The sequence below is a fragment of the Hylobates moloch genome, unplaced genomic scaffold, assembly GCF_009828535.3.
Source record: "Hylobates moloch isolate HMO894 unplaced genomic scaffold, HMol_V3 SCAFFOLD_14, whole genome shotgun sequence".
Classification (NCBI taxonomy): Eukaryota; Metazoa; Chordata; class Mammalia; order Primates; family Hylobatidae; genus Hylobates; species Hylobates moloch.
Genome location: NW_026652289.1, coordinates 12,467,334 through 12,482,316, shown reverse-complemented (window position 1 = coordinate 12,482,316; position 14,983 = coordinate 12,467,334). Strand labels below are relative to the sequence as shown.

Genomic DNA, 14,983 nt, shown 5'->3' with positions numbered 1-14,983 from the left:
AGATATACACGTGTGTATATATATCTCTAGAGATATACACGTGTGTATATATATCTCTAGAGATATACACGTGTGTATATATATCTCTAGAGATATACACGTGTGTATATATATCTCTAGAGATATATATAGTGTGTATATATATCTCTAGAGATATATATACGTGTGTATATATATCTACGTGTGTATATATATCTCTAGAGATATATATACGTGTGTATATATCTCTAGAGATATATATACGTGTGTATATATCTCTAGAGAGATATATATATATATTTTTTTGAGACGGAGTTTCGTTCTATTGCCCAGGCTGGAGTGCAATGGCGCGATCTCGGCTCACTGCAAGCTCTGCCTCCTGGGTTCACGCCATTCTTCTGCCTCAGCCTCCCGAGTAGCTGTGACTATAGGCACTTGCCACCAGGCCAGGCTAATTTTTTTTGTATTTTTAGTAGAGATGGGGTTTCACCATGTTAGCCAGGATGGTCTCGATCTCCTGATCTTGTGATCCGCCTGCCTCGGCCTCCCAAAGTGCTGGGATTACAGGTGTGAGCCACCGCACCCGGCCTGTCTGTCTGTATATATTTAACCAACACTTATATACATTCTACCACAATTGGGTAAAGAATGAGTAACAGCTAAAAAAAAAAAAAAAAAAGTAAACAGTTTACATGTTGGTTATTAACAGGTTCAGATAAAATTCACAAGGATCTAGATACCCTTCTGCCATTAACATATCCAGTCACAAATATGATAGAGAATGCTGCTAAAATAAAATTCACTATTGAATTATACAAGTTTTTCTTACTAATCTTACCAGTCACTCATTAAAACATGCTGCAGGGTTGCATCATTTGACCAAGGACTTGTCTTTCCAGCCATTTTTCTATCAGCTCCAATACGAGGGAACAGTGGTAGCCAAGACAAAGCAGGGTGGAGCCAATAGATAAGGCTCTGCTGGAAGGTACAACGGAGCTCAGTGGAGAGTTTGGGATCCTAAAATCCAAAGGTGACAGTGGGCAGTTTTTGCCCATTGAGAAATAGAGAATTTTATTAAAGATAATATACACAAAACACTTAGGTCTAAGAATCTTTATTGCTTTCTATAGGAAAGCATTAATAACCGTTATAGGAACGAAAACATAGTTTATCCTTATTTGGGCCAGATGTAATGTTAAGCCATAGTATCAGAACATTTAAACACAGATGGGAACATTTGCCTGTTTCTACCATCCCGAAGGACAATGACTACCTTTTTTATTATGAGGAATAGGGGTGGGCATGTGTGTGTAGGTAACACTACATCCAACCCTCTCTTCAAAATGCTGTTTTAAAAGTAGCCAGTAAACACTGATATGGCAAATCACAAATCATCCTAATCTATTTATTGAAAAGATGTATAATATACCAAAACCTTTTTCAGGGTAATCCTTTTTAAACTAGTTTGAAACTTTAAAAAAAATTTTTTAAGATACAGTCTCACTCTGTCACTGAGGCTAGAGTACAGTGGCGCAATCACAGCTCACTGCAGTCTTGACCTCCTGGGCTTAAAAAAATCCTCCCACCTGAGCCTCCCAAGTAGCTGGGACTACAGGCACCCACCACCATGCTCAGCTAATTTTTTTTTTTTTTTTTGTAGAGATGGGGTCTCACTACGTTACTCAGGCTGGTCTCAAGCAAACCTCCCACCTCAGCCTCCCAAAGTGCTGAGATTACAGGCATGGGCTATTGTGCCCAGCCTCCCAGTTTTGAGTTGACGCTTTAAAATCATCAAAATGTATTTCTCTAAAACCATTCTAGAACCCACAAACTCCACAGAATTTATAAGATTTTTCTTATACAGGTAAGAAAATCTGTAAATCCATCAGCCCTTGCAATCCCACCCAACTGCTTTTCACTTCTTTCTTTGTATTTTCTTTCTCAAAAAGGCTTAGAGAAAAATAATTTAACAATTCTTGCCTGCAACATTGATTAATTTGCAGGACAAGTCTCTAAATGTATGAGCAGTTACTCAATCTGACTGAAAAAAAAAAGGTATGAAAGCACCATAATAAGCACCATTTGGGAAAGACAAAACTTCCTAAGTCTCTGTATCTTTAAATTTCCAAAGAAAAACTTAATGGAAGGCAGTATCTGCTATTTTGCAAAAGAGAGCATTTCACACTTCATTTGTTACTTTAACACATAACTATTTTATTTCAGAGTTACCTGTATACTTTTAGGCAAAGTAACTTCTGTTGCCCTACAATGCTGGACAAGACCTTGAGCTTCTTCCTGTGCTTTCAAATGATCTGCCCAGGTAAAGGGTTGAGAAGAGGTGAAAAGGAGTCGGGTTTTAATACTCCAGTCCACAGGTAACTCAGTACTTTCTGAAGATGGAGTATCAGGCTCGGAGAATGATACATGTGAAGTCTTTAGAAAACAAAGAATGCAAAAATTAGTCGAGTATCAAGAAAAAACCTTCAACCTAAAGATTTTATCAGCTAACATACTCATGATCACTGAAAAGTAAAAATCATATAAACTGTATAATAAATAACATGAAAAATATATTACACACTGTAAAAAAGTCTGAAAGGAGTCACACTAAACTTTTAACCGTGGTTACCTATGGGAAGCGGGAATTTGTTGTTGGGGGTAGGGGTGGTGGAGGGGCAGATTTCACTTTTTAGTTTTTACAGTTCTTTACGGTAGTATAGATGTTTGTATTGAAGTAGAAATATTCCAAGTGCTAAAACATTTTGGATCTTTTAAGCTTCTGAAACTCTGCATCCAGGGCTAACAAAGCCCATATTTAAGAAACATTTCCTGACTTCAAATATTTCCCCTCAACCTGTCTGCTTCAGGTCAACGTTCTCCACAATACAGTAATTTTTTTTTTTTTTAAATTGAGACGGACTCTCCCTCTGTCGCCTAGACTGAGAGAAGTGGTGTGATCTTGGCTCAGTAGCAACCTCTGCCGCCTGGGATCAAGCGATTCTCGTGCCTCGGCCTCCCGAGTAGCTGGGACTACAGGCTTGCGCCATCACTCCTGGCTAATTTTTTTGTATTTTTAGTTGAGACGGAGGTTTCGTCATATCGGCCAGGCTGTTCTCGAACTCCTGACCTCAGGTGTGATCCACCTGCCTCAGCCTCCCAAAGTGTTGGGATTACAGGCATGAGCCACTGTGCCCGGCCAAGGATTCTTTTATATCGCAATAAAATATCAGAGAAGGGGGAACTATCTTTGATAGACCATAAGAAGGTCACTTATTTACAAGAGAAACTGGGTCTTGGAGAACTCTTCTGGCCTGTTCCCATTAGGACAAACCGCATTTATCAAACTACACAGCACAATAGTAGTAGTTGGGGAATGGAAACGTGTGTGTGTTAGGGGAAGGGAGCAACGAGGTTCAGTGCTATGCCACAACCTGTGGAGGTGGGCCAGGAGGGCTGGCTCTGAGTGATGAGCTGGAGAAGTCAACTGCCCAAAGAAGAGTGTTAAAAACTGTTACAGAGTAAAAGAAAACCCCCACGTCTATTAGGCCTATTTTAGCGCTGCTACCTTTACAGTCATCATTACTGTATCAAACCAACTCTTTCACCTCGGCTGATGCAGTATTTTCACCCCTGGTAGAGATGATCAAGCCTCTCTGTAAAACTACTTTCCAAGCAAAATGCTTCTGAGAAGTATAAATGTATTTTTAAAAATAGGTTCAAATCCTAGCTATGAAAAAAAAGTTTATACAAATACACATTCTAATGATATTTAAAAAGTATTACCTGAGGTAATTCAGTAACAGTTGTTCTTTCAGGAAACTTCTCTTCCCATAGCAAATCATTTTCTTGATTAGAATCTAAAAACTGAGGTTAAATATACTGTCCTTTAAAATTTAAAGGATGCTGAAGTTTGCGTTAAATACGTACAGAGCCGCACCTGGCATACACGTTTCTCAATAAATCCAAGTGCACCCAAATTCAGACGCACCCCATCCAATCTATGAGTTTCAACACTTCAGTTTTGTGTCTGAACTTTAGTATCAAAATTGAGGGGAACAAGGACCGGTGTTTCAAACCGAAAGATCCAAAAGGCTTTGGGTAAGACAAATGCTAGTGAATTCTGACCCCACGAATCATCGACATTCCCCCATCCCCAGAATAATTTGGAGTGCGGGAGAGAAGGGAGGTCCTGAATCACGGGGAAGCAGGGCTTGTCACCTGCCCCATCGAACAGCGTCCTTGCAAGATGGGGGCTCTCAGGCTTTTTCGAGCTCTTTTCCAAGTCACCTCTAAGTCCTCTCCAAGGGGCTCCTCGCTGCCCTCTGGGGCCCCCTCACTTTCCTCGGGAACGCGTCCCGTGAACACAGCCCGCAGCGGGGCAGCCAGGGGCGCGCTCTTCCCACAAACCCGGCCTTGCCAGAGTCGCGGCTCCCAGCGCGGGGTACCCTAAGGCCACGGGCGGCCGAAGTCTTCGCGCCCATTTCCTTGCCTCGAACGCGAGGACTTTCCATCCCCGATTCACAGCTGGCTCAACCCACGAAAGACAACAGCCCCTTGGCGGCCAGGCTACAAGACACTCACCGGGCCCGGCGCCTCCGGCTGCTCGCGGGCCGGCCCGTCGGGGGGCTCCGCGGCGACCCGCGGTCGGTTGTCCAGGCGGGCGAAGGGGTTCCTCCGGGCAGCGGCCGGTCCGTCCCCGCCGCCGCCTCTGCCCCCAGCAGCAGGGAAAGGGCGAAGGGGCAGCCCCGCCGCCAGGGCGGCTCGGCGGGCCGCCGGCTCCGTCACCTCACGGGGCGGGGAGGCGGCAGCTCCACGGCCCCGGGCCCTTTTCCGTCGGAGCCGCACTACCTCGGGCGGCTTTCGGAAGCCCAGTGAGTAGCCGGGCACCGAAAGTGCCATGACGCGCGGCGGCTGAGGCTGGCCTGCCGCCCCGCAGAGACTTCCCGCGCGCGCCGGGCCCGCCCCTGACGTGGCGCAGCGCCGAGCTCCCGCCCCCGACGCGGCCCCGCCCGCGCCCCCGCCGGTTCCGAGCAGAGTATGCGCAGTGGGCAGCCCGCGAGACGCAGCCTGCGGCCGCGATCCCTGGTGGCCGTCAAGGCCCACTGTCCCAGCGGTGACCCTGCCCTGGCGCTTCTGCCAGGTGCCTCGGCCAGAGTCCAGTCGCCAGGTTCAGCGACGCTTCTGGAAAGCCAGGTTCAGGGCGCTGATGTGCACTACCCCGTGGGGCACCGAAATAGCTCAACTCTATTTAAGCCCGCAGCAGGGATGTGATCAGCCCGGGGTTTGGCGCCTGGATGAAAAGGAAACAAACTTGAGCTGCGGCGATGGGCTGCTGCTTCCATAAACTTAAGAGAGGACAGTGGCTACTGCTGTCAAGAGGCGAGGAGAGGGGACTAGGCCACCTTCCTCAACCCCCAAACAGAGAACTCAGATAAGACGTCAGCACGCTTCCTACGCCAGCGCAGCCTACCGACAACCCTCCCTTCCCCGTTCCCAGTGCCTGGTCATCTCAGCCTTCCAGGCAGCTGCCACTGGCAAGTTAATGGGATCTTCTTTGATCCTGGGGAAAGCCGGAGTGAATGAATAGTTGAAAACACAAAATTTAAGTGCCTACGGGCTAGGTCCTTTAAGACTTCAAAATATACTCAAATGTTTAAATTATGACAGCAAAGACTTAAGGAAGGTGTTGAGAACGGAGCTGATACAAAATTAATACGTTACTTTGATAGCTTAGCAAAGGCCTGCAACAGCTTTATCAAGAGTAGTGTGGCTTTTGCTGAAAGCAGTTTTCTTCATGGAAGGAATTTTATAGCAGGGGCAAAATATATAGAAACAATGAAAAGGTTCTTAGAAAATTCCCTTAAGATGTTAATTATAGAATTATCTTGATCATTTGCACAAGAATTTTTCAAACACTTTTCAAATGTGTCAGCTGAGCATCTTGTCTTAGCAGGGAAACGTGCTTAAAAATGCAACTTGTTTTATCTTCCTTGGTTTTTCTCAACAATTTCCAAAGAAAATTCTGGCTTCAAATACTGGAATATGTTCATCCGACTGAGGTCTGAGAAAGAAGAAAATTAAAATTGAACAACTTGCTTTTTTCTTCCTTGATTTTTCTGAACAGCTTCCATGGAAACTTTTGCCTCATACAGTGGAATGGGTTCATCCAACTGAGGTCTGAGAAGAAATGAAATTAGAAGTGTCAGGTCTAGTTAAAGATAAGTAGAACAAACAGGGTGGTATATGACAAATGCTAGTGCTCAAATCTATTACTGTATTAATTAATTTTTTGAGACAGAGTCTTGCTCTCTTGTCCAGGCTGGAGTGCAGTGGCACGATCTCAGCTCACTGCAACCTCCGCCTCCTGGGTTCAAGCGATTCTCATACTTCAGCCTCCTGAGTAGCTGGGATTACAGGCATGCACCATCAAGCCTGGCTAATTTTTGTATTTTTAGTAGAGATGGGTTTCACCATGTTGGCCAGGCTGATCTTGAACTCCTGGCCTCAAGTGATCTGCCCACCTCAGCCTCCCAAAGTGCTGGGATTACAGGCATGAGCCACTGCACCCAGCCTCAAATCTATTACTTTAAGTAATTCAAACAAATTTGTCCATTAGTGTTTCCAATGGTTAAAGTGGATAAGTTTGGAAGGAAAAAAATTATCTACTTTATTTACTCCCTCTTTTTTTTTGAAATGGAGTTTCTCTTGTTGTGCAGGCTGGAGTGCAATGGTGTGATCTCGGCTCACTGCAACCTTCACCTCCCAGGTTCAAGCAATTCTCCTGCCCCAGCCTCCCAGTAGCTGGGATTATGGGCGCTCGCCACCATGCTCAGCTAATTTTTGTATTTTTTAGTAGAGACAGGGTTTTGCCATGTTGGCCAGGCTGGTCTCGAACTCCTGACCTCAGGTGATCCACCCGCTTCAGCCTCCCAAAGTGCTGGGATTACAGGCGTGAACCACCGCGCCTGGCCTACTCCCTCTTTTATAAGTGATAAACATATTCAACTTTAAACAAATATACCATGGTTTTCTCTCCTTCAAGCTATTGGTTATTTCAAGTTGCTTTGGAAGGGGTGATGAGGAAAAGCAGAGGGTGAGGTACACTACATAATGGAGTGAGGAAAACTCACAAGGCACTTCTATCTCTGGGAGTACCTACTGGTGTACCACCAGATACACTTTGATCAATATGAAAGAGCAGCTATTTAAACGAAATATAAGATCAGTGCAAAAGTAACTGCAGTGTTTGCCATTACTTTCAATGACAAACCACAATTATGTTTGCACCAACCTAATAATAAAATATGGAGGCAACAGGTACATGGCGAGAGCTAAAACAAAAGTGGGACTGCCTGCCTTAGCTCCCTGAAAATAGAAAAACAAACAAGAACAATGATTTGGTTACTTTAGCGTACCTGAAAACACCAGTTGATAACTTCTCCATCACATCCTTTAAGATACGTAGCTGGAAGGATTGTTAAGGTGGCAATGTAAAGGAGAATTAAATAAAACCATTCAATAAGCAGAGGATGCCAGGCAGGCCACTTTCTCTTGTTTCAAGTTTTGCACTCTCAGAGACTCAACATGTTAAGTTAGAGAAATTCTGTAGGACGTCAAGTTTAGCTCTACAACAGGGAAATGATTTGAGAGTTGGTGGTGTAATAGAGCCTAAATTTCCAAGGACAAGTGATAAGAGCAGCAAGTCAAGCCTGGTGCTTATCCTAAGTGCTCACCACTATTATCTCAATGGATGCGAATGAAATAGTGTCTAGTTTTCATTTCTATATTACATATGGCAGTTTTAGTTAAAAACAATTTTAACAAGTATATATCTTACTTTAGATGTACATTTGTTGACCAGGCTGGTTGGTAATAGGCTCAAAATTTGTTTGCAGAAGCCAGTAAACTTTGTGTGTGTATGATATACAGTCATCCCTCACGCATCCATGAGGGATTGGTTCCAGGACCCCCATGAAGACCAAAATCTCCAGATACTCAAATTCCTCATAGAAAATAGTGCAGCAGCTTGGGAAACAAGGCTTTCTACAAAAAATTTAAAAATTAGCCAGGCATGGTGGCATGTGCCTGTTGCCCCAGCTACTGGGGAGGCTGAGGCAGGAGGATCCCTTGAGCACATGGGTTTGAGGTTACAGTGAGCTGGAATGAGCACTGCACTCCAGCCAGGGCAACAGAGCAAGACCCTGTCTCAAAAGAAAAAAAAAAAAAAGAAAGAAAAAAATGGCATAGTATTTGCATATGACTGAGGCACATCTCCATTATACATTGTCATCTCTATATTACTTATGATACTTAATGCAATGTAAATACTATGTAGATAGTGGTTATACTGTATTTTTTTTATTGTTGTATTATTACTTTTTCAGTTTTTTTTTTTTTTTTTTTTTTTTGAGACAGGGTCTCCCTCTGTGGCCCAGGCTAGAGTGCAGTGGCATTATCATGGCTCACTGCAGCCTCAACCTCTCAGGCTCTAGTGATCCTCAGCCTCCCAAATAGCTGGGACCAGTGATTCACCGCCACATCAGGTTAATTTATTTTTATTTTTGTATAGACAGGGTCTCCCTATGTTGTCCGGGCTGGTCTCAAACTCCTGAGATGAAGCCATCCTCCTGCCTCAGCCTCCCAAAGTGTTGGGATTACAGGCATGAGCCACTGCCCCTAGCCTCCAAGTATTTTTGATCCTTGATTGGTTGAATCCCTGGATGTGGAACCCTCAGATACAGGGGGCTGACTGTATGTCACTAAGAGAATCAGAAAATGATGTAAAGATCAAAGAAAAAATCTATCTTGCTAATTTAATTGAAATTATAATATTAAGATCAAGATTCTATGTAATTGCCAGTACTTCTGAATTATTTGTGGCCTAGAATGACACAGTTGGAGGGAGATGTCTCTGTTAAATCACAAGCAGCAACTTAGCTTGTATGAACTGAATGAGGAGGGTTTGCACAAGTGAGGACTACAGTATGATTCAGGACTTTAGAAAATGCAAACTAGGGCTGGGCGCGATGGCTCACGCCTGTAATCTCAGCACTTTGGGAGGCTGAAGCAGGTGGATCACCTGAGGTCAAGAGTTCGAGACCAGCCGGACCAATATGGTGAAATCCTGCCTCTACTAAAAATACAAAAATTAGCCAGGCGTGGTGGTGTGCGCCTATAGTCTCAGTTACTTGGGAGGCTGAGACAGGAGAATTGCTTGAACCTGGGAGGCAGAGGTTGCAGTGAGCCGAGATGGCGCCACTTCACTCCAGCCTTGGTGACAGAGCGAGACTCTGTCTCAAAAAAAAAGAAAAAAAAGAAAATGCAAATTAGAAAATATAAGTCATTTAAAACATTTTTTTTTTTTTTGAGATGGAGTCTCGCTATGTCGCCCAGGCTGGAGTGCAGTGGCAGGACCTCGGCTCACTGCAAGCTCCGCCTCCTGGGTTCATGCCATTCTCCTGCCTCAGCCTCCCAAGTAGCTGGGACTACAGGTGCCTGCCACCATGCCTGGTTAATTTTTTGTATTTTTAGTATAGATGGGGTTTCACCATGTTCATCAGGATGGTCTCAATCTCCTGACCTCGTGATCCGCCCACCTTGGCCTCCCAAAGTGTTGGGATTACAGGCGTGAGCCACCACACCTGGCCTAAAAATATTTTTAAAAGGAAATTAAAGAATATAAATTTACTAATTCACATCCCTGCAAGTTCCCTTCCTACTGCTGTTAATAAAATTCTCACCTGTGTGCAAAGCATGTATTTCTGATTCTGGAAAATGTACAGTATTTCATATACACATGTCATGTTTCAACTTGGTCCAAGGATTTGTTGAATAGGTTAAAATTGCCTTCTCATCGGGAGAGGTGGGTTGAGAGAATTAAATTATATACTATAAGCAAAGCAGTCTAGTTTTCAATACGTGAGATTCAAGACTAATAGCTACATAGTATTCTAACATTAACTAATGTTACTTTTGTTAACTAATGTTACTTTTAATAGCCACATGGTATTCTCCACTGCAGCATCATTCCATGTTATTCTTAATAATTACAATGTTATTGGATTGGACATATGCTGGTTTTTTTTTTTTTTTGAGACAGAGTCTCACTCTGTAGCTAAACTGGAGTGCAGTGGCGCGATCTCAGCTCACTGCAACCTTCACCGCCTGGGTTCAAGCAATTCCCCTGCCTCAGCCTCCGGAGTAGCTAGGACTACAGGTGCATGCCACCACGCCCAACTAATTTTTTTTTTTTTTTTTTTTTTTTTTAGTATTTTTAGTAGAGACGGGGTTTCATCATGTTAGCCAGGATGGTCTCGATTTCCTGACCTTGTGATCCCCCACCTCGGCCTCCCAAAATGCTGGGATTACAGCCGTGAGCCACCGCGCCAGCTCATGTACCTTTTTAAAAAATGAAATTAATTAAAAATCCTTTTAGAACGTTAAATCTAATTTTCAAATTTAATAGGAAATATTTAATCAGAAATAACTTTAAACTCATACCTTCACTACATGAAGGGGTTTTGAAATCTACTCCTTAAAACTTAATACATACAGTATTACTTTTTTTTTTTTTTTTTGAGATGGAGTCTCACTCTGTCACCAGGCTGGAGTATAGTAGCGTGATCTCAGCTCACTGAAACCTCTGCCTCCCAGGTTCAAGCAATTCTTCCTGCCTCAGCCTCATGAGTAGCTGGGACTACAGGCACGTGCCACCACGCCCGGCCTACATAACTACCTTAAAGCTCTGAATAAAGTCTGTCATTGCTCCTGGAGGGAACTGGCCTTTATACATATCACACATATATGACTAGACACATTTAAGAAATGTAAAGTATGATATTCAGTAGAGACAAGCGTAAGGCTATGTAAATCTTTCTTCACACACACACATATGCTCTATCAAGTAATGACAACTTATTTTTTTATCCAATACATTACAACTTTTACCAAGTGCTGCTGCCTCTAAACCAGTCATTTTAGAAATAAAAGGAATTCTTTTTTTTTTTTTTTCTTGAGACGGAGTCTCGCTCTGTCGCCCAGGCTGGAGTGCAGTGGCGTAATCTCGGCTCACTGCAAGCTCCGCCTCCCGGGTTCACGCCATTCTCCTGCCTCAGCCTCTCCGAGTAGCTGGGACTACAGGCGCCCGCTACCACGCCCGGCTGATTTTTTTGTATTTTTAGTAGAGACGGGGTTTCACCGTGGTCTCGATCTCCTGACCTCGTGATCCGCCCGCCTCGGCCTCCCAAAGTGCTGGGATTACAAGCGTGAGCCACCGCGCCCGGCCATAAAAGGAATTCTTAAGTTGACCCTACTCTAAAGAGGTTTGGACCTTTCTTTTTGAAATTGTTTGTATATTCCAAACTTTTTATTATTTTTACTCAACTGGAATGATTTGGCTTCAATCACACCAGACTTATCTCTGAATGACTTTTGTTTCAAAAGTCAAACCCATCTTCATTTGATAAAGATTTCCTAGCATTGATATTTATAAAACACTCCACAAACTCTTTAATTTAGGAAAGTATTCCGAAATGTTTCTGTGCAATGGCACCATCATAGGAGTAAGTGTGCAACCTTTCAAGGTGATGTGTACTTTCCTTAATGTCAGGTTAAAAACAAAATCTTCCATGTATCTTATGGCTTATCTCCATTCAGAAAGGAGAGAGACTGCCTGAGTGTGATTCTTGCTCCGCCACTTGCTGCATCCTTGAGTCTGTATCAACATCTCTGTGCTTGTTTCTTCACCTGTGAAATGGGGATGATAACAGTACTTACATCTCAAAAGGTTGTTTTAATGTTTAAATTAATACTTGCAAGGCACTTGTAACACTGTTTGGCATACTTAAGGAAACTTAACTGCTATTATTATTTCCTATTATCGTAATGAAAGAACTTAGTACAGTACAAGGTTTCAAGCCAGAAACTCAATCAGTCGATAAAAAGGATATAAAGATATTTTCCCTGTTGTACATTTGACAAATTCCAAACTTCATCATTCAGGAAAGCTAACGTTGCTCCCTTGAGGAAAAGGCAGTGGCTATCTGGAGGATCCAACTTGGATGGAATGAAACAAAGACTAATCAATTATTGTGAGTTTAACAGCAGGATGATTCGTATCTTGAGTCAGAAAAACTTCTACACAAATTAAATGATGTCCAAATCACAAAAATATGCATATAAACTTTAATAACACATAAACGATAATATTTTCTATTTCATGGTCCAAAATGATGAAACAGCGAGGTGATAAGTATATGGCAGATGCAAGGCCAATCTAGAATCCTGGTGGTGAAGTGGTAGGGGTGTGTGTGTGTCTTTTCTGGCCGTCTTCATGAGGGTGTTGGAAAATCAGTGAAGATTGGTAGGTGAGAATTAGGGTATCTGCATATCAGCCATCATGTAAATATGTAACTAGAATGCTGAAAAATATAACCTTGAGAGATACATAAACATATATAGTAATTCCAATTTGAATAATTAGGAAATTGTGATAATTTTATATAGAAATATTTTGCTAAGTATATGTCAACAATGTTACCGAGAAAAAATGCTATCTGAAATACTATTAAAAATTCATGCCGGCGTGGTGGCTCACGCCTGTAATCCCAGCACTTTGGGAGGCTGAGGCGGGTAGATCATCTGAGGTCAGAAGTTCAAGACCAGCCTGGTCAACATGGTGAAACCCCGTCTCTACTAAATATACAAAAATTAACTGGGCGTGGTGGCGGGCACCTGTAATCCCAGCTACTCAGGAGGCTGAGGCAGGAGAATCGCTTGAACCTGGGAGGCAGAGGTTGCAGTGAGCCGAGATTGTGCCATTGTGCTCCAGCCTGGGCAACAAGAGCGAAACTTTGTTCCAAAAAATAAAAAAATAAAAAATAAATAAAATAAATTCGTAAGTCACATGTCTAAATCACTAAATAAAATTACACTTCATTGTCATTGAAAGGATGTCTGTCTCTACTAGGCAGTATTTCAACATTTTGGCCAACATGTTGCTAAAGTGAAAAAAAAAGCTACATTTCTTTCTGATATAAAATATGTAATGAAAAAAACTAAATTTCTTTATGATTCAGATTTTTTTCTTTTTTTTTTTTTTTGAGACAGAGTCTCACTCTGTGACCCAGGCTGGTGTGGAGTGGTGCAATCTCAGCTCACTACAGCCTCTGCCTCCCAGGTTCAAGTAATTCTCATGCCTCAGCCCTCAGTCTCTCAAGGAGCTGGGAATATAAGCCTGTGACACCATGCCTGGCTAATTTTTGTATTTTTTGTAGAGATGGGGTTTCACCAGGTTGGCCAGGCTGGTCTTGAACTCTTGGCCTCAAGTGATCTGCCTGCCTCGGCCTCCCATAGTGCTGGACTCAGGTGTGAGCCACCATGCCTGGTCCAGATTTTATACTAATTTAGTCATACCTTGCCTCAAATAACTTAGGCATTATTGTTTGTTAATTACACCCCTTTGGTGTAATGGTAATGCTTTATGGTTTCTGATAATACCTGAAGGTTTTCTTCTGTTGTTACCCAGTGGCCTCCAACACCAAGAAGTGTGATGATATCATGTTTATGTGGTAGTAGTTGTAGTTTTACAGCTGGTTCATCATCTTTACTATACAATCTCACTTGCAAGGAAATAGTTTAAAAAAAAAGAGAGAGAGAAGAAATATATTTTATAATAATCTGACAAAAATTTATTCTTCAAACACGTTCTTATTTATTTAGAGACAAGGTCTTACTATGTTGCCCAGGCTGGCCTGGACTTCAGCAATCCTCTAGCCTCAGCCTCATGAGTAGTTGGGACTACAGGCACAGGCCACTGTGTCTGGCACTCTCTTTACTTCTTTTTTTTTTTTGAGACGGAGTCTCGCTCTGTTGCCCAGGCTGGAGTGCAGTGGTGCGATCTCGGCTCACTGCAAGCTCCGCCTCCCGGGTTCATGCCATCCTCCTGCCTCAGCCTCCTGAGTAGCTGGGACTACAAGCGCCCCACCCCATGCCCGGCTAATTTTTTTTTTTTGTATTTTTAGTAGAGACGGGGTTTCACCGTGTTAGCCAGGGTCTCGATCTCCTGACCTCGTGATCCGCCCGCCTTGGCCTCCCAAAGTGCTGGGATTACAGGCATGAGCCACTGCACCCAGCCCTCTTTACTTTTTAATGTACGAATGAGGAAATATTTTTCTTAGAAAAAGCAACACACAATGTATTCTGATACCTTAAAATCTACTTTTTGCATTAAACTGATCATAAAATTTATTCTACATTTAATTATAATTTATTGTAAATCCATTTATTGTAGAAATAAAGATAAAAAGTCTATCTTCATTTGAAAACCAGGCAAGGTAATGTAACACATAACCAAATCTGACAATTAACACTGATAGCTTAATATAGTGAGATGAATTGATTCCCAATTAAAAAACTCATAGACTCAAGATAGTCTTAACATAATTACTGAAATGTCCATGTGAAAAAATGATGCAATAAAGTATGTATTTACTTCCACTGACAGATTTTCCTGAGCTATTTTCAAATCTTAGAAAATACTGGTTTAAAAAACTACACGATAGTCATAACCATATTCATCCATGATTCTTACATTAGAAGATAAATCCTACCAAAGTATAAATAGAAGCACTTTGCAGGCTTGTAAAGCCTATCCTTTAGAAGTCATGCTATTACTTAAGTGTGTTCAGAGTAAGTGTTAAATAAATACTGGTTAGACTAAAAACATTCAAGAAAAGTGAAACTGAAACAAATTTTGGTATTTTCCAAATAGAGACTGCAGAAGTCAACTATCCAATCAAAGGCAGCCACACACAGCAGATGGGACTGAAAAGGCATCACAATGATGCTGTGTTTTCTGGGAGCCACTGAGGAGGCCATGTTTCTAGATTTCTTGTAGCGATATGTCATTTGTTACTCTAATGTCTACACCAAGCTTGTCCAACTTGCAGCCTGCCCAGGATGGCTTTAAATGCTGCACAAATTCGTAACTTTCTTAAACATTATA

General features: G+C 42.4%; 2 protein-coding genes across 4 annotated transcripts in view; both read right to left on the bottom strand.

The window, feature by feature from the left end:
• Window positions 1-5,442, bottom strand: part of DONSON (DNA replication fork stabilization factor DONSON) — a 12,089-nt gene extending 6,647 nt beyond the window's left edge. The window contains exons 1-4 of one of the 2 annotated variants that reach the window (XM_032175674.2): window positions 4,561-5,442; window positions 3,763-3,843; window positions 2,209-2,412; window positions 818-996 (exon numbers count right to left, since the gene is read on the bottom strand). In XM_032175674.2, the coding sequence (XP_032031565.1) occupies window positions 818-996; window positions 2,209-2,412; window positions 3,763-3,843; window positions 4,561-4,878 (782 nt within the window). In that variant the 5' untranslated portion in view covers window positions 4,879-5,442. The remainder of the gene's footprint in view (window positions 1-817; window positions 997-2,208; window positions 2,413-3,762; window positions 3,844-4,560) is intronic. The other variant, XM_032175675.2, reaches the window with a different exon arrangement.
• Window positions 5,443-5,700: 258 nt separating this feature from the next.
• Window positions 5,701-14,983, bottom strand: part of CRYZL1 (crystallin zeta like 1) — a 51,560-nt gene continuing 42,277 nt past the window's right edge. Inside the window, exons 10-13 of one of the 2 annotated variants that reach the window (XM_032175682.2) lie at window positions 13,477-13,598; window positions 11,928-12,033; window positions 7,395-7,440; window positions 5,701-6,156 (exon numbers count right to left, since the gene is read on the bottom strand). In XM_032175682.2, the coding sequence (XP_032031573.1) occupies window positions 6,057-6,156; window positions 7,395-7,440; window positions 11,928-12,033; window positions 13,477-13,598 (374 nt within the window). In that variant the 3' untranslated portion in view covers window positions 5,701-6,056. The other variant, XM_032175684.2, reaches the window with a different exon arrangement.